This window comes from Cricetulus griseus (assembly GCF_003668045.3).
Source record: "Cricetulus griseus strain 17A/GY chromosome 1 unlocalized genomic scaffold, alternate assembly CriGri-PICRH-1.0 chr1_1, whole genome shotgun sequence".
In the NCBI taxonomy this organism is placed as follows: domain Eukaryota; kingdom Metazoa; phylum Chordata; class Mammalia; order Rodentia; family Cricetidae; genus Cricetulus; species Cricetulus griseus.
The window spans coordinates 29,878,486-29,896,802 of record NW_023276807.1 but is presented as its reverse complement, the minus strand read 5'-3'; the positions used below and the strand labels follow the sequence as shown (position 1 = coordinate 29,896,802).

Sequence of the window (18,317 nt, the reverse complement as noted above, 5' to 3'; positions counted from 1 at the left end):
CACTTCTCCTCATACTTAGAAATAACCATGTCCTTTGGACCCCAGGAGTTCAGAATGTTGTTTTTTTCAAACACCTCTCCACTTCCTCAGGCCTAAGCTTGTTTGTCAAGACACAGGCAGGGTTGGAGACTGCCTTGGAAATGCCAAGGTAAGTGTGCTCCTGTACCTGGCAGGAGTTGAATAGGGGCAGTGAATGAGAGGAGGAGAGGTGTTTGGGGTATTTTCCATGCTCATAGCAAGCTGACGAGAAAACACATGCTTATTCAGTTTGGGTCATAAAGAGTGAGGCCTTCCAACCCCAAAATGAGTATTTCCCTGAATATATTCTCATGACTCGTGTGTGTGTGTGTGTGTGTGTGTGTGTGTGTGTGTGTGTGTGTGTATGTGTGTGTGTGTGTATGTGTGTGTGTGTGTGTGTGTGTATGTGTGTGTGTGTGTATGTGTGTGTGTGTATGTGTGTGTGTGTATGTGTGTGTGTGTATGTGTGTGTGTATGTGTGTGTGTATGTGTGTGTGTGTGTATGTGTGTGTGTGTATGTGTGTGTGTATGTGTGTGTATGTGTGTGTGTGTATGTGTGTGTATGTGTGTGTATGTGTGTGTATGTGTGTGTGTGTGTGTGTATGTGTGTGTGTGTATGTGTGTGTATGTGTGTGTGTATGTGTGTATGTGTATGTGTGTGTGTATGTGTGTGTGTGTGTATGTGTGTGTGCGTGCGTGTGTATGCGTGCATGTGTGCGTGCGTGTGTGGTAAGCATGTTCAGGTGTACATGCATATGTGTGTCCATGATTATAGAAGCCAGAGGTCATGAACAGTGTCTGCTATGACCACCCTCCATCTGTGCTTTTTTGAGGTAGGATCTCTCACTGAACCTAAAGCTCATCAAGTTATCTAGGATGGTTTGCCAGTGAGTTTCAGGGATCCTCCTGTCTCTGCCCACCCCCACCCCCCACAATAGTGACAACTTCTTACATCAGTGTTGGGATCCAAGCTCAGGTCCTGAAGCTTGTGCAGCAGGCACTTCCTCACCTGGGCCATCTCGCCAGCCCCTGAATGAACACTTCTTAAAATCACTTGTTCACACATCAACACACGCAGCATCCTTACCTGACGACTTGAAGTCAAAAGGTGGGGGGTCTTGCCAGTGAAAAGGAAGGACCAGTGGGAGGCAGCCAAAGAGGCAGAAAAGTACATGCAGTTTGCGTGGAGCCATCTTGGGAGCTGAGCAGCGACTTCAATGTTCAATGTTCAATGTTCTTCAGAGCAGACAATGAAAAGAAAAGAAAAGAAAAGAAAAGAAAAACCATGCAATGAATGTACCGAAGAGGATTTAAGTGGCTGCCAATCAGTGAGGTCCCAGCAATGGTGGTTAGCAATGAAACATACGGGTTTTTTGTTTGTTTGTTTGTTTGTTTGTTTGTTTGTTTGTTTTTCAGAGCTGGCATTCAGATAGATACTGAATTAGCAGAATCCTTTATGCTGATGGATGGCAGAGCATAGTCATAACACTTTGAGATGGTTAAATAAGATTTTCCCTGATTTTACTACAGTGCCATTTGGTTATAAAGAAAAGCACCAAATCATAATAATTATAACAAATGTGTCTTCATCGTCATTATGCTCAAAGGCATGTCTTATACAGATGACTAACAGCAGCTAGTGGGCTCTCCATAATGCTTCCATAACAGTTTCTACTGTGGTTGGTTTTGATGTAAGTGACACTACTGGGTGTTGTGAGTATGTGTCCTGCCACACTAAGTTTCTGGAAAGCAGAGGTCAGGTCTAAATAGTTGGCCTCTGGAGGCTGCTGGAATTGGAGAAATATTTCCTAAATCAATGGATTGATGAAATAATATCAGAATTGGGGTAGTAAAAGTAGCATTGCAGTTAGACCCATATCTAAACATCTTTTTAACAAAAGGTACTTTGGGGTGATGGTGGCTCATGCCTTTAATCCCAGTACAGGCAGAGGCAGGCAGTTCTCTTTGAGTTTGAGGCCAGCATGGTCTACAAAGTGAGTTCAGGGGAAGCCAGGGCTGTTACACAGAGAAACCCTGTCTCGGCAAATGAACAAAACAAAACAAAAGGTTCTCATATTTGTGCACTAATTTCCCTCTGTAATGTGCATCTCTCCAGGAAAGGGACTCTGGTTGAGTGCTTGCTTAGCATTCCTGAAGCCCTGGGACGAATCCCCAGCATGGCATAAACTAGGCTTGGTGGCAGATGCCTCTGATCCTAGTACTTGGGAGGTAAAAGCAGTTCAAGGTTATCCTTAGCTACATATCAAGTTCAACACCTGCCTGGATGCATGAAATTCTGTCTCAAAAAGAAACAAATAAATAAATAAAACTTAGAAATAAAATGTGTCCCTTCAACTCTGGGAGGAGTTGATGTAAATGGTTCAAGCCACCATTGCCTCTCATTTGAATTTTGGCAATAACTGACTGCCTCTCTGCTTTTGTCCCAGCTCCAAAGTCTAAAGCCAATATAATTACTGATGGCTGTATTACACCTCAGCCTCCAATCATTAACATCATATGTCATAGGGCAAAGTAGCATACACGGCTGTCTCTAGTCTATACTCAGTGGACTTGGAACCTTACCTCTGTCCTCTCTAACTGCACACCTGTTGTCTCCATCCAGGCTTCCCTGCCACCTGCCAAGCATACAGGTATCCTGATCTCTTCACCCTTCCCTGAAGTCTGTGCATATTCAAGGCTCTCTGCCTTGACACCCAAATGACTCTCATCTCCAGGTTTTCACCCCTATGTTACCATTACAGTGAGTTGTTCCTGATTTATCCATTTAAAACAGGGCTCCTGCTTCTTCCCCACACCAGTGCAGGTCCAATGCCCCATGTACACTTCTCCAATATTTGTTACCAAATGACATATTCTGCATTATTAGTTTATTATCTTACTCTAGAAATTCAGCTCTTGCAGTGTAAGAAGTCTGGACTCCATCCCCCTATTGTCTTCCTAGAATAGTATGTGGTATATAGTAAGCATTAAATAAATGCCTGCTTAAACAAATAGGAATCCTAGCAGTTTCTGATACATATGGTTTCTAATACACACTGAAACAAGCCTCACAGACTCAAAGGAGGCACTAACTACATGGCATGGTTATTTTCCCAGAGATATAGTATAAAGAGGTGGTATGGACAACCATTACTCCTTCGTGTCCCTGTGTTCCATGCACATTCTGGTCTCTCCTATGGTTGTAATCCAGCCTTGACACTAATTCCTGATTAATGGAAACCTGAAAAGAAGTGGCCTGAGACACTTGAGACAATGTGTCTTCTCTCTCTTTTCCTTTTTCCAATACAAAACACCGAAGTCCAGGAGGCTCCAGCGAAAGACATCTAGATCCCTAGTCACTAGGCAGAAAAGAACCCTTCCAATGTGTACAGCCTGCCATGGATAAGAAATACCTGATGTTGCATAAAAGCATCCTATTTAGAAGTAAGCCATGCTCTAATGAGGATGAGACTCACCCTCATTATATATGGAGCATGTGCTGAGTCCCTTAGAAACAACAGATCACTGATGCTGAGTCCTGAGTCCTATGGAGACTTCCAAATCAGCATCAGCATCAGGGGGTTGACAGGAAGCCAGGCTCAGCTTGCCATGTCCTACAAATAGCCTCTGCCACAGCCATCTAACCTGTAAACAGCTGGGGAAATTGTCACTGGAGTTCTAAGTTTCTTGATCTACTTGAATTAAAAAGCTCTAGAATATTACAACCCTGGTAATTTTAGCTTAACTAAGGCAGGGGAGGGCCATTCGATCCATTTGGAAGATCACTGGGATGGGGAGGAGAAAGGAAGACACATCAGGGGCAGATCTGTGTGCTGCGGCAAGGAAAGCTGCTCTAGGCAGAGGCTCGCCTGCACACAGTGCCTTCCTCTTGGCTACATGGTCCCACCAACATCTGAAAGAAGCACTGGAGAGAGCAAGTGCCTCTGGCAGGGTGGGGCTGCTCTACTCTCTAGGGCCATCACTTTAGGTGACGTGCACAATGGAGCAGGACATAAGACATAAAGCCATAGAGGCTCTTGGGAGCCCTTCCCAGGACCTCTGCCCTCCAGGCCACCTAGACATCTGACACAGCCAACCCTCCCTGCCCCAGGGCAGGGTTTGGAAATGGTTGCAAAGGGACAATAGCACCATTTGTTTGTTACATAGTTTCCCCATCACATGGGACCGCTAATGTTTATGCTCAAAGCACAGATCCTTTCGATAAAGCGTGACTAGTCCACTCATATTTCCTATATTCATTTGCTCACGTATTCATTTACCCAGTTTTATGGAAAAATTTCTGACTAGTAGTAATTGCACCTTGGATAAATCTAACTGGTTACAACGCTGCCGCTGTGTGAAGTATTTTTAAGAATATCTCTACACCAAGGCTGGTAGGTTAGCTCAGCGGGTGGCGTGGCTGCCCTGCAAGCATGAAGACTGGAGTTTGGATCCTAGGCATCTATATAAAAGCATGCAATTGTGCTGGTTGTTTTTGTTGTTGTTGTTTTGTTGTTGTTTTTTGTTTTTTGTTTTTTTGTTTTCCAACTTGACAGGAACCTAGACATAGCTGGGAAAAGGGCGTCTTGAGAACATGCCTCCATAACACTTACCCTTGTTAAGTCTGTGGGGTACCATCTTGATTAATGATATGGGAGGGCTCATTCAGCCTTTTGTGGGTGGTGTCTCCCATGGGCAGGTGGTCCTTGGGTGTATAAGAAAGCAGTCTGAGCAAGTCATGAGAAGCAAGCCATGAGAAGCAAGCCATGAGAAGCAAGCCATGAGAAGCAAGCCAGTAAAGCAGCGTTCCTCCATGGCCTCTGCATCAGTTTCTGTGTTGAGTTCCCGCCTTGGCTTCCCTAGAAGGACTATGGTCTGGGATATGTAAGCCTGATAAACTCTTTCCTGCCAACATTGCTTTTGCTCATATCACAGAAATAGAAGCCATGACTAAGGCATTATTGAACCATGTGGCCCTAGCTATTGGGAGATGGAGCAAAGATGGGTAGCTTCCTGGAGCTGGCTGATCAGTCAGTCTAGCCAGTCAGTGAATGCAATTTGTGGGAAGCTGTCTCAAGAAAAAAATAGAGATAGTGATAAGGGGAGACACCCGAAGTCCACCTCTGGCTTACACACACACACACACACACACACACACACACACACACACACACACACACACAGGGTAGCATATGTGTATGTGCATTTACACAATAAGTGGACACACAAAGCACACACAAGATTGAAAAACAAGACAAAACTTCAATGAGAGCCCTGCAGACCAGGAAGAGATATGAAGAAGCCTGTTGCCTGTTTCGGGAAAGATCAACAGTGCTCTAATGAATGCAGCACAGTTGTCTGAGGAGGTGTAGGCTGGACCTTCTCATATCTCAACTTGTGTGTTTGGGCTTGGTTTTGTTTTCACCTTAGATAGGAACATAAGCAAAGTATTTTGCCTTCCATTTAGACTTCTGGAATCCCAAATTTGATAAGGGCTTATGAAACTTAAAAATGTATGTGACCTATGAATACCTGCTGTGTGCAGCACTGTCTGGCTTCATGCTTCGTATGGTCTCTGTTTCTTACATCATGGAGTCTTTGGGTGGCCCCACAGATGCCATCTGACTGGATCATATGAGTGGCAGGCTTTAGAGCCGAAGGAATAAGCCCAGAACTCTGATGCATATTAGAAAAACATTGAATGTGGCATGGTCTTGTTTGTATTTAAAATATATCATTTCTACATAAATAGAAGAAAAATCCAGATTAAACACAATCCCAGAGTGTTTTCAATGATCACTTCTGAGGGAAGAACAATGGTTGGTTTTCTTTTCTTTTTGTTTCAATGTGTACTTGGCATTCCCTGACTGCTGGCAAGCAAAAAGAGAGTGTCCTCATCTGAGACTCAGCAGGCAACTCCAGGAACAAAACAGCACAGGCAACGGTACCAACCTGGCATGGGCGAGAGGACGAAAATGCACACTGGGAAATGAAGAGGGTTGAAAACTATAAGGAAAATAACAGGTTAGGCCAACATGTTTGCCCTGTCCAGCACTCAGGAGGCCAAGGCAGGAGGACTTCCCCAAATTCAAGGCCAGCCTGGCCTCCCTAGTGAGTTCTAAGCTAGCCTCGACTATAGAGTGAGATCCTGCATAAAAATAAACAAACAAAAGAGAAAGAACAATAACATGTGGTATAGTGGCGCATACCTTTAATCCCAACACTCGGGAGTAGGAGTATATAGGAAGACTGAGAGTTCAAGGTCACCCTTAGCTATATCGTTATTTCCCAACACTAGTCTATGCTATATGAGAAGTTGTATTAACAACATACAATCTCAGAGAGAGAGAGAGAGAGAGAGAGAGAGAGAGAGAGAGAGAGAGAGAAAGAAGAGAAAGCTAAACCATAAACCCTTTTGCTAAGCATATGACTTAGTTGACATTATAAGGAAGATATTGTTTGGGTTTTAGGTTTACTGAGATACATGGCTTCGTCAATAAAGCATCCACCTTCTAACAGGTACCCATCACACTTGCTTTCAACATACTACCCAATCAGTAAAGTTGGTGCTTTTCCTCCAAGATACTCTTCTTAGCTTCCCTAGTTGGAGCTCCGTCTCACTGCCCACAGTACCCACAGCACCGTGTCCATTCTTCTGTTGATTCTTCTCTCATGGTGTGCTCACACATCTCTTCATGATGAGCAGGAACCATGGTATCCATGGACCCCATCACTCGTCTCACGTACTCAGCATCCTCCACCTATAATGCTCTCCGTACTAAAAACATGGCTGGCTTCTATGGGAACACTAAATTCCAGGGAGGGAAACAAAACAGCAAGAAACTGATGGACTTTTGTCCTGAAGCTAGTATGTTTCCCACTGCACTCGGTAGTGGGGGCTTTTCGCCCACCATCTGTAACACACATATCTACTGGGCTAACACGGGAATGACTTCTTCCATGCAGAATTGTGTCTTAGGGGATACGGGATGGACTGTAGCATAATGAATAAAAGACCCAGAGACTGATATTTGGGTTCAAGCTTCAAACTGAAGATCAGAAAAGCAAAGCAGCTGGCCTTTAGCTCTTACCTCTACCTCAGCTCAGACCAAAGGGGCGATCTTCAAACTGCTCTGGACTTCACTGCTCCTCAGATTCACTCAGACTGCTATGCTCTCCTCAATGTGGCTGGAGACTAATCTCAGACTGAACGCCTCTACCTTTTATACTTCTCAAATCCTAGGATTAAAGCCTTGAGCTCTGCTTCATTCTCCAGTAGCCCAGGGTATTCTTTGACTCAGATCCATCTACCTCTTAATCCTCAGTCCTGGGATTCAAGGTATGTACCTCCATTGCCTGATCTCTATAGCTTGAGATTGGCTTTGCTTTCTGAATCCTCAGGCAAGCTTTAATAAGACATAAATAATATATCACCACAATGGACAGTTCAGTGGTGTGTGCATGCTCCAGCCTTAAGGGATACAGATGGACAGTTGAGCGGTATGTCACCTCAGCCTCTGCCCTGAGCACCGCTCACTACAGGTTCCATCTGTGTCAGGGAGCTCAAGGCACCCTTCCTGGCTCCTTAGCTCCCGTCTCACCATTCAGCAACTCTCTCCCTTCTTTCCACATGATCCCCCATCCCTTGCAAATGAAAACATTATCCTCTAAGAAACAGGGACTGTTGGAGCCATAGACCTCGTGAGCCTCCCTTCAAATTGTCTCTTCTCTCACCATCCCTGTGTCCTAAGTCTGGGGGTCTTCAGCTCCTTGTCACTAACTTCAGCTTCCCCAGGGCCTCTGAAGCCCCTCCAGGCCATTCTCAAAGCACACTTTGACTTTGCGTTGGTTTCTGCTGCTTTGGCACACTTAAAGAGGACGGGGGGGGGGGTGAAAAAGTACACAGCTCTAGATTTCAGTCCCACCGCCAACTTGGGTCTAATAAACTTCATGTTTTAAAATCTCTTGATGTTCTCTGTACCTTGGGAGGGTTGGTACTCACAGCACATTCCTCTGCCATCTGGTCTGTTGGCCTATCTTATTTTGTCTGTGAGCTGTTTTCTTGTTCATGTGATTTTACTCTAAGACACTGCCAATCCCTTTGAAAGTATTATATATTTTAAATCAACATGACCCAAATTCCCCCAGGTTACAAAGATGAAGACAGAGCTTCTTGCTTTTCCAAACAAAGCCCTAGTATAAACAGACAGATGTCCTTGGCTTCCCTGGACACAGGCTGTTTCGACTTTCTGAGGGTCATTGAAATGTGTGGGAGACAGCCTCAACCCTCAAGGCTTTTATACAGTGGAACCCTTCATAGGCAGCTGTATCTCCCAAAGCCTCTTCAAGTTCTCTGCCTACAGATAGATAAATATTGGCTAAAAATACAATTACATTTCAGGTGGTGACTTTGAACATTCTCTTAGAGCTAGAAAATACAAAACATCTATTTTTATCTGCTCAGCAGTGCTGGGAATGGACCTGGGGGTCTCTTGACTGCTAGGCAAAAACTCTTCCCCTGAGCTATAACCCAAGCACACAAAGTGATCACTTAGCAGTCTTCAAGACCACAACATACAGAAGTCCTTTTCTACAACCACCACCACAGGCCAACACAACACAAACACACAGCCTGTTCTTTGAGAAAGAGGGAAGTAGGCCCACAAGCATCAATGGATAGATCAAAGCCCAGGAACAGAGGATCTCCTTAGACTTTAAAATAGAAACAAAGTCGGCCATGCTAGTAAGATTTAAAAAGCAATTAGGGAGCTGGAGGTATGGCCCAGTGGATAGGCATGCTTTCTGTGAAGGCGTGAGTACCTCAGTTTAGATCCTCACACCTATGTAAGAAGCCTAGTGTGGCAATGCACATGCCTGTAATCCCAACACTGTTTAGCAGAGGCAGGAGGATCACTGAGACTTGTTGGCTACCAGTCTAGGTCTAGGTTCAGGAAAGACCCTGCCTCAAAGTAAAAAGGTGGAGAGGGATAGAGCAGTGACAGGCACCTAACATTCTAACATTCTCTTCTGGCCTCCAATCACCTCTCTCTGTGTGTCTCTGCCTCTCTCTCTTTATCTTTATCTCTCTCTCTCTCTCTCTCTCTCTCTCTCTCTCTCTCTCTCTCTCTCTCAATACCAGGCTGAGTAGTCAAGGAACATAAGAATCTTCTCCTTTGGATATGATGATGTAAACACCTATCTAGCAGTTTGAAACCAGGGTGATTTTTGTTTCTCCAAGGACACTTGGAAATATCGAGAGACGTCTTCAGTTGTCTCCGTTGTCAAGGAGCTGCTACTGACATAGAATGGGCAGAGGCCCAGCATGCTGCTAAATACTCTCAATGCACAGACTGCCCCCTACCATATATAGACAACCCAAATCATCAACGACTGACGTTAAGAACCCCTGGTCCAGCTGGGCATGGTGGCACACGCCTTTAATCCCAGAACTAGGGAGGCATAGATAGGTGAATCTCTGGGTTCGAAGCCAGTCAGGTCTACAGAGTGAGTTCCAGGACAGTCACCATCTCTAAACAGACACACAAAAACAAACAAGAACCCCTGATCCACAAGAAAGCTGAAACAACTGCATTTTTGTTTAATGAGGAAGAAATAGTGGCTGAGGAGGTGGTGGCTCAGCCAGCAGAGTGCTTGCCTTACAAGCACACAGCCTGGAGTTGGATCCCTGAGAATGTAGGTAAAAACTAAGGGCACACTGGCACACCCTTGTAATCCCACACCACAGAGGGAGAGACAGAGAGATGATTGGAGCTCCAAGCGAGTGAGACCTTTCTTAAAACACAAGGTGAATGGCTCCTACAGAATGACGCCTGTGGTTGTTCTCTCATCTCTATTTGCTTGAGCAGACATGTGCCCATGTACCTCATACCTGCACACATACATTAAGTGCACATACACACAAAAGAAAGAGATGACATATTTCATATTGTCTGGATACCTCTACAAAAGGAAAACATGTTGATAACTGGTTCGTTTATTTTTTGTTATTTTATAACAATTAATTAATTAGTTGGTTTTTCTGAGACAGGGTTTCTCTGTGTAACAATCCTGGCTGGAGTGGAACTTTCTCTGTAGAACAGGCTGGCCTCAAACTCACCGAGATCTGCCTACTTCCGCCTCCCGAGCAGTGGGATTAAATGCATACACCACCACACCCTGATTTTTTCTAAATCTTATGTGCATTTGGTGTTTTGCCTGCATGTCTGTCTGTGTGAGTGTGTCAGAATCCCTAGAGCTGGAGTTACAGACAGTTTTGAGCTGCCATGTGGATGCTGGAAATTGAGCCTGGGTCCTCTGGAAGATGAGCCAGTGCTATTAACACAGAGCCATCTCTCCAGCCCCAATGATTGATTCATTCATAATAGCTACCTCAACTGCCACTTGGAGTTGAGCTCTGCTAACGGGTTCCCTTCTAGGGAGGCTAAAACAAGGACAGTTTGTGGATGGAATTGGACTCTCTTGTCCTACCTTCATCAAACACTGTGTGTGTGTGTGTGTGTGTGTGTGTGTGTGTGTGTGTGTGTGTGTGTGTGTGTGTATGTTTTAAATCAGCAAAATAATTTCTACTCAGTGTTGGCTAATATCAAACTAAGAAAGAGATCAGTTACCTACTCTCTTGACACTGTGTCCATCCCTATCTCATTATCCCATGAACTCAGAACTTAATGTCATATTACCTTAAAGGTATAAGAATCATGAAACTTCTGCAGAAGTGTCTAAGCAACCTTTGGGGACACACAGTTCATATGATTCTCGTGTAATCATTTCACAACATCAGAAAAAAACCTGGGATCAAGAAAAAGATGCTAAATGTGGTTTGCTGTTATGAGAACAAAACAGCTACTTGTGGTAAAACTTGTACCCAGGGGTTGGAGAGATGGCTCGGCATTTAACAACACTGGTTACTTTCCAGAGGACCCCGTTTGATTCCCAGAACCCACATGGCAGCTCACAACTGTCTGTAACTTTATTCCTCAGGGACCTGACATCCTCTTCCAAAGTCCACAGGTATCAGGAATGCACATGGTGCATAGACATACACATACACAAAACACCCATACATATAAAATAAAATTATGTAAATTTAGAAAAGTCAAAAGCCCTGTGTCTACTGTGCTAAAGGCCAGGTTTTGCTCACTCCCTCACAGGAAGACATCTCATAACAGCATAGTGCCACAGTTAGTCTATCCTTTCATGCTCTACTTTCTGCTTCCCCTTTGGGGCTATCGTAAGTCACATCAGGATTCCTTAAACACAGGGCAGTTTATCCAGTAACCATGAAAGCTGCTAAGTGACTAATGGGTGAGTAGCATACACAGGGCAGACACACTGGATGAGAGGTGGTTCATATTCTTAGCAGGCTAGGATGGAGGACAGCAGGCTATCCTGTTTTGTTAGGCTGCTCAGAATGGTGCACAACTTAACACTCATGAATTGTTTATTTTGGGAATTTTCCACCAAATACATTCTGGCCATCGTTTGAGCATGGATGATTGAGACCACAGGTCTGCAAGGGGTGCTGCTATAATTGGGAGGGGGGGAGGCATAAAGGGAAGGCAGTTTTGAGATCTCTTAACAGAGTCTTAACTACTCAAGTGCCCAGATGCATAGCAGTCAAGTGATGTTAAAAAGTAAGTGCCAACTCCCTGACTTTACCAACACGACTTGCTGATGGCTTATGCATGAGGCGAAATGAGAGAAAGAATACTATGATAACATCTATATGACAGACGGCAGTAATGATAATTCACAATGCCATGCAACAACTTAAGTGTTTTATACAAAGAACCTCCTCTGGTCTGTAGAGCTCAACATAAGAGAAAACAGGCATGGGGTGGAGGTATGGGGGCTAAATGAAGTCCAACATCACGGAGATAGGAAGCAGCTAAGCCAGAATCTGAACTTAGGCCCCAACTCTAAAACAGTTCTTAACCTTCTCGTGCCTGGCATGCCAAGCTGACAAGTCATGGTTGTAGGGGGGTGGCCTGGGCCTCATAAGATATTTATGGCAGCATCTTTGTCCTCTACCCACTAGATGTCAACAGCATACCCACTTGTGGCAACCAGATATGTGTTTGTACACTGTCAAATATCCCACAGGAAAGCAAGAATCATTGTCAGCTAAAAGTCACTATATACTTCTTAGTTCTGCTGAGGACTCAGGAACAATCAAACTAGGAAAATAAGCCCTAAAAATGAGCCAAAAGGAATAAGGTTTTGGCAAAAATAAACCAATCAAGCACAACCTAAAGGCATCTTAGGCTGCATAAGCAAAGCATAACATCTTAGAGAGAGGAAAGCTACCCTCCTACTGGACACTGTACCTGTTAGACCACATCTTCCTCATCTGGTGGGGCTTTAAGGATTTTAACCCATTAAAGTTTATGCATAGAAAGTTTATACAATAACCTAACAGTAATCCAAATGACAAATGGTCAGGACAACAAGTCACAGGAGGAGCTGCTGAGCAATATGGAAAACTCATGTGACTCATGACAGTTCTGCACAGAAGGTCATTCGCTAGGTGCACCCAGACTACAACAATAGACTAATGAAGCCTTTCAACAGTTAGCAAGGCACAGTCTGTGCTATACTGATTGTGCTAAATGAGGCAAGCTGCACTAGGCAGCCCTGGCCCGAGGTCAAACTTAGAAGTCCACAGGTAACTGTAAGGAGGAAACAGACCTATGCAGTAGAATAGGAACTGTGGCAAACTGGACTAGATACAAAGGAGTATTGCCATTCCACTCCAGCAGACTGCTTCCATGTAGGAAGGAGAGCGAAGTATCACTGCATCTTTCAAGAAAACCAAGGTGACCACATTTACCTGTAATAGTCACTGATTTTTGAAGGATAGCAAGAAATCTAACCTTTCAATACATCATGTGAGTCAAACAAAAGTAGATTTACAGCCCTTGAGTCTGACATGATGGCTTGGTTGCAAATTTCTTGCAGCATAAGCATGAGGACCCGAGTTCAGATCCCCAGAGCCCTTACACAGAGCACAGTGTGGTGGCAAGTATCTGTAGTCTGAATGCTGGAAGGTGGAAGCATGAGGGTTTTGGAGGCTGCCCAGCCAGTCAATCTAGCAAGAGACAGACTCAAAATATACTAAGGTGAGGCCTGACAGTGGAAGACAGGCAACACTGACTTCCAGCTTCCACGTGTGCATGTACACACATGCCACACAAGACAGAGAGAGAGAGAGAGAGAGAGAGAGAGAGAGAGAGAGAGAGAGAGATGTCAACAGATGTGCGACCAAGGAGACTGTAACCTCTTCCTTATAGATGCCCCACGGACTCCCAATCCTAAGGAAATATGGTGGGTATGTCCCCGAATCATTGTCACATCTTGTCATCAATTTGAATGAGCAGACTAACTACTCCAGAATCATTGACCGATTCACAGCCTCTAGCAAGAGAATGTAACCCACAGGCTGTCATGAGAGCCAAAATTTCCACAGAACACAACGCAAATAAGGAAGGGGCCTCTCTTCTTCTGAACTAGGACATCTCATTTTTGTAAGTTGCACCTCAAAGTGAGGAAGGGGAAGTGGAGTTGCCTCACGTAGCAGTGAGTGGTCCTGTCACGGGAGGGTCATCCCTTCTCTAGTTAGCAAACAACTTCAAAACCCTCATCTCTGTCTTTGTCAGCAATCAACCAGGGAAGTTGCAGAGCCTCCTCTGACAGAGAATGCTTCACTAAGGGAAAGCTATTCAGTGCTTGTCAGGGCCCTCCCGGTGAATTCTGCTGCCCCATAGAGATTTCCATTCAGCAGATCTGGACACTGGCATGGCCTATCCAGGACAAAGACCCATTTGTCCTCTGAAAAGATTTTCAAGTGTTTTGTTTTTTTTTTTTCCAATTCCCAGTTTCAAATGCTATATTTTTGTATTTTACTTGGACATGTTCAACTTTTAAAATTAAATTAGTTGCTGTTTTAGCCCTCATGTCATTATAGTCTATCACAGTTCGTCTAATGGTTTCTGATGTATGTTCCAGAGAGAGCAAAAGGTTGTGCTACATTGTGCTATGTTGTAGTGTGTGTGTGTGTGTGTGTGTGTGTGTGTGTGTGTGTGTATTAAAATTACACAGTAATTTTAATAATATTAGTAATAATATCTTATATACTCTTAGGAGCACATTCATAATATTTTTTTTTTTTTGGTTTTTCAAGACAGGGTTTCTCTGTGTAGCTTTGGAGCCTATCCTGGAACTCGTCATAATATTTTTTAAAACATACTAATTAGCGTATTTTTTTTTTTACAGAAGACCAGGGTTAGCAATGGCAGATCAATTTTATGGGTGGAAATTTGAGACACAGAAACATGATGTAACTTTTCACTATACCTTCGAAAACTAGCCTGTGCTCACCTGTCACTTAAACCCTCAAGTGGACTCCCACAGGCAATTCTAAAGTTGCATCCTCTCCCAGTTCTGCCATGTAACCCATCCTCCACACTGCACCCAGGCCAGTCTCACAAAATGGAAGTCTATGAATTCACATTTCTGCTTAGAATATATCCAGCTTCTTGCTATTTCTATTTAGAATGAGATCTATGTTGTTTGATTTGGCATATGAGACTCTGGGTGACCTGGTCCCTCACCCCTCTTCCTCCTTTGTCCTTGCATCCAGCCCTGCTCTGACTTGCCTACTTCAGCCACTCTGGCCTTCCAACTGGGTCTTCTATACATTCCACACACCTATACATTAGGTCCCTCTGCCAAAAGTATTTATGTTTCAAGGGTCTCATCTCAAGGACATTTTCCCCCCAGAGAAATCTCTCCTCAAAACTCCAAAGGGAGAAGAGATGGTTCAGTGGTTAAGAGCCCAGCACCCACACAGCAGCTCACAATCACCACTAAATATGGTTCCAGGGAACCTGGTGCCATCTTCTTGCCTCCAAGAGTACCAATAACATACATAAATGAAGGTAAATATTTACACACAAAAATGAATCTAAAAAAAGGAGATTCATCCAAGAATAGCCCCTGCTATTTGCCCAACACATATCTACACATTTAAGCCCATATCGATGATGCTATACCACACCTCTTGGTTTTTCTTCAAAACTTTTATTACTGTCTGAACTCACTCTGGTCATTCCTTGATTTTTGCTCATCTCTTGACTCTAGAATTCTTTGACACTAGAAAGTGTATCTGACTCACCATTCACACCCTGGTACACAGTAGCAGGCATCCACCCATCCATCCATCCATCCATCCATCCATCCATCCATCCATCCATCCACCCATCTGTACTACCTGCCTGTTGTCTGTTCCAGAGTTCAGGACTGAATCAGACTTTGCACACACTAGGTAAGTTCTCTACCACTGAGATATAACATGCGTCCCACCCCCCAACACACACACACACACACACACACACACACACACACACACACACCTGTGGTTATTTTTATTGAGACATGATCTTTTTGTGTAGTCCAATCACTACATAGCCCAAGCTGGCCTTGAACATGTGAGATTGCCCTGCTTCAGCCTCCCTAGCCCTGCAAATACAGTGCAGCCCCCAACAATGAATGTTTTGACATGGATGAATGAAGGAATGAATTAACAGAACTTTTGCTAGGAATCAACTACCAATTAATTCAGTGAGCATTCTCACAGTAACTTCCCTCCTCAGCTGCTGAGTTTACTTAGAAACAAAAGCCATACACATCCGTGTGAGTCTGTTCTGTTACTGTGGTATACGTTGCTTTCATTAATCTTTCATAGCAGCAGTGATGGCCTGCCACAGGTGGCTCTCACTTTATAGAGAAAGGCAGGAGCAGCCTTCTGTCCATGCCAGCAAACCATAGAGCTTCCTCGGAATCCTGGAACAACATGAGTTAGAACTAAACACTCCCTCATTCAATTTCTTTCTATTTAATACGTTACCATCCAGGCTTTATTTGATGGAAATGTCTCTGTGTTTCTCAGAGTCAGTGGGTCCATCAGGCTCATAATTGTGAATCATGAAAAAAAAAAAAAGGTACCTTTAAGATACAGAGTTCATGGGTGGGGTGGGTTGCTACCTGGTAATCTCACATGTTCAAGGCCAGCTTGGGCTATGTAGTGATTGGACTACACAAAAAGATCATGTCTCAATAAAAATAACCATAGGTATGTGTGTGTGTGTGTGTGTGTGTGTGTGTGTGTGTGTGTGTGTGTGTGTGTGGTCTTGAGAGATGGCACCATGATTAAGAGCACTGGCTGCTCTTCTACAGGACCTAGGTTCAATTCTCAGTACTCACATGGCAGCTCACAATCATCTGACTTCAGTTTCAGGGCTTCTGATGGCCAACCTCTGCCCCTCTTAAGCACCTGGCACACACGTGGTTCACAGACTTTGAGTCAGTGCCTAATATACATAAAATATTTCAAAAAATATGACTGAAGGTGTAGCTTAGTTGGTAGAATGCTTGCCCAGCATGCCCTGGGGTTGCTCAGGTGGGGTGCCTCAGGCCGGAGATCCCACAATTCAGGAGACAGAGACACCAAAGGTCAAAGTTCAATGTTCTCAGCTACATAGCTGATGGGAACCACCAGACTGGGCCACATGGGACATTTCAAATTAGAATGAAACGATAACAAGAGGGGCCTCCTTGAAAAAGTCCTTCCCAGGGACTCGCAAGTACCTCATTGTCTCTTCTCTTAATGCTCTATGCAGTCTCAAAGTGGCTGTTAAATTGTATTTATTTACAAACAAAACTAGGTAGGTAGGTGGTGGTGATGGTGGTGGTGGTGGTAGGGTTAGTTAGGTCCCTGAAATTCCTTATGAACAGTGAGCAGACACAGTGGAGAGGAGTTCGAAGCCAGCTACCTGGCTGTGAGGGAAACCTGGACCAGCCCTCCACACCTCACTCAATTGCTTAATGAGTGACTGAGACTCATTCACACCCCTCCTCACAAGCACAGTGGCTCAGTATGTTGAGCCTTTTGCCACAGCTTCACCTAGGTCAGAGACTGTCTGGAAGGACAGACCATGGTACCAGTTTAAGGATGGTATCAGCACATGGTGAGGGAAGCTTCTGTGTGCAAATGCCAGGGAAGGGAAATCACTCTCAATGCCTGACTTCAATGGGCTGAAGCTGGCACACTGAGGACGCTGAATTAACAAGCTCTCTCTTTCATAAGGCTACCAGGGTCCCCTTGGTGAGAAAAACCTGCTTGGGTGCTGACAGCTCTCAGGTGGCCTGTTGCCAGAAGGTGTTCTCTTTATTTTGACTCTGGTGCGCTGCCCCAGGGATCAATGTGACTCTAAGATTTGCTTGCCAGCCTCTGGCGTTGTGCTTGCTTCAGGGAATACACCCCCTCCTGCTCAGACACCAATCCCCCGGCTCTAAGCTCTCATCTGGGTCAAAGATAATTGTGCAAGTCTGATTCGGTAACGTGTGCCGCCCAAACCAGAATCTTTGTGTCCTTTGGAGGTGACAGCTCCCGTGTGTGTGTAAGAGCCCGACACACCTCTCCTTCCTTCCTTCCTTCCCCCGACTTGGCAGTGATTCCCTTTGGGTCCCCATAAAAGCCTCAAGACCATGTCCTGTTTTCTGGTTTTGCTTGGCTTTGTAAAAAACAAAACAAAACAAAACAAAACAACAACAACACAGCCTTAAGGGTGGAATAACTAACATTTTATCTGGCCTGCAGCAGGATGCTCCAAGCAAGGGCGATATTGCTTTATTTTTATTATTCTAATTCTCATCTTCTTTAAATCTGGGTTATTCCTCACAAGGAAGTGTGCGTGAGTGTCCAAGAATGAGATCTACAGACACAACATTTTCCTGCATGCTCCGGGTTCATCTGCCACCCAGTTGGAATTGAATCCTTAAGGTGGCTGTCTCAGAAGCAATCCCTTATCTTCCCTCAACAATTCTGTATTCCTATTCCTGGGGGCCTCCAAGGTCAGTTCAGAACCAAACAGGAGGGCGCTGTGGTTCCAGCCGGCTCTCCCTGCTGTCCCCTCCAGTCCGCACTCCAGTGTCCCCGCCACAGCCTGGTGACAGAGCCACAAGCCGATTGCTCAGGACCCTCGCTGTCCCGGGTCTCCTTACCTAGGCACAGCGCTGCGTTACTCCCGGGTACCCGGGGCCCTGGGCGCACCGATGCCACCAGCGCGAGCCAGATCCAAGTGCTTCTCACAGTCAACACCGCAGGCCTCCAGATAGTCGTGTTCACCCGGGGCTGGGGTATCTCTGAGGTGAGCTGAGCAGACGCTTAAGATCTATCCTTCGGCTCAGGCTCGACACTCCCCTCCCGGGGTTTCTGTGGAGGA

The 18,317-nt window shown here is 44.8% G+C and overlaps 1 protein-coding gene across 2 annotated transcripts in view; it reads right to left on the bottom strand.

The window, feature by feature from the left end:
• LOC100769497 (platelet-activating factor acetylhydrolase) overlaps positions 1-18,317 on the bottom strand; it is a 38,352-nt gene extending 20,035 nt beyond the window's left edge. Inside the window, exons 1-2 of one of the 2 annotated variants that reach the window (XM_035452990.1) lie at positions 18,097-18,317; positions 1,106-1,254 (exon numbers count right to left, since the gene is read on the bottom strand). In XM_035452990.1, coding sequence (XP_035308881.1) covers positions 1,106-1,211 — 106 coding nt within the window. In that variant the 5' untranslated portion in view covers positions 1,212-1,254; positions 18,097-18,317. The remainder of the gene's footprint in view (positions 1-1,105; positions 1,255-18,096) is intronic. The other variant, XM_027387451.2, reaches the window with a different exon arrangement.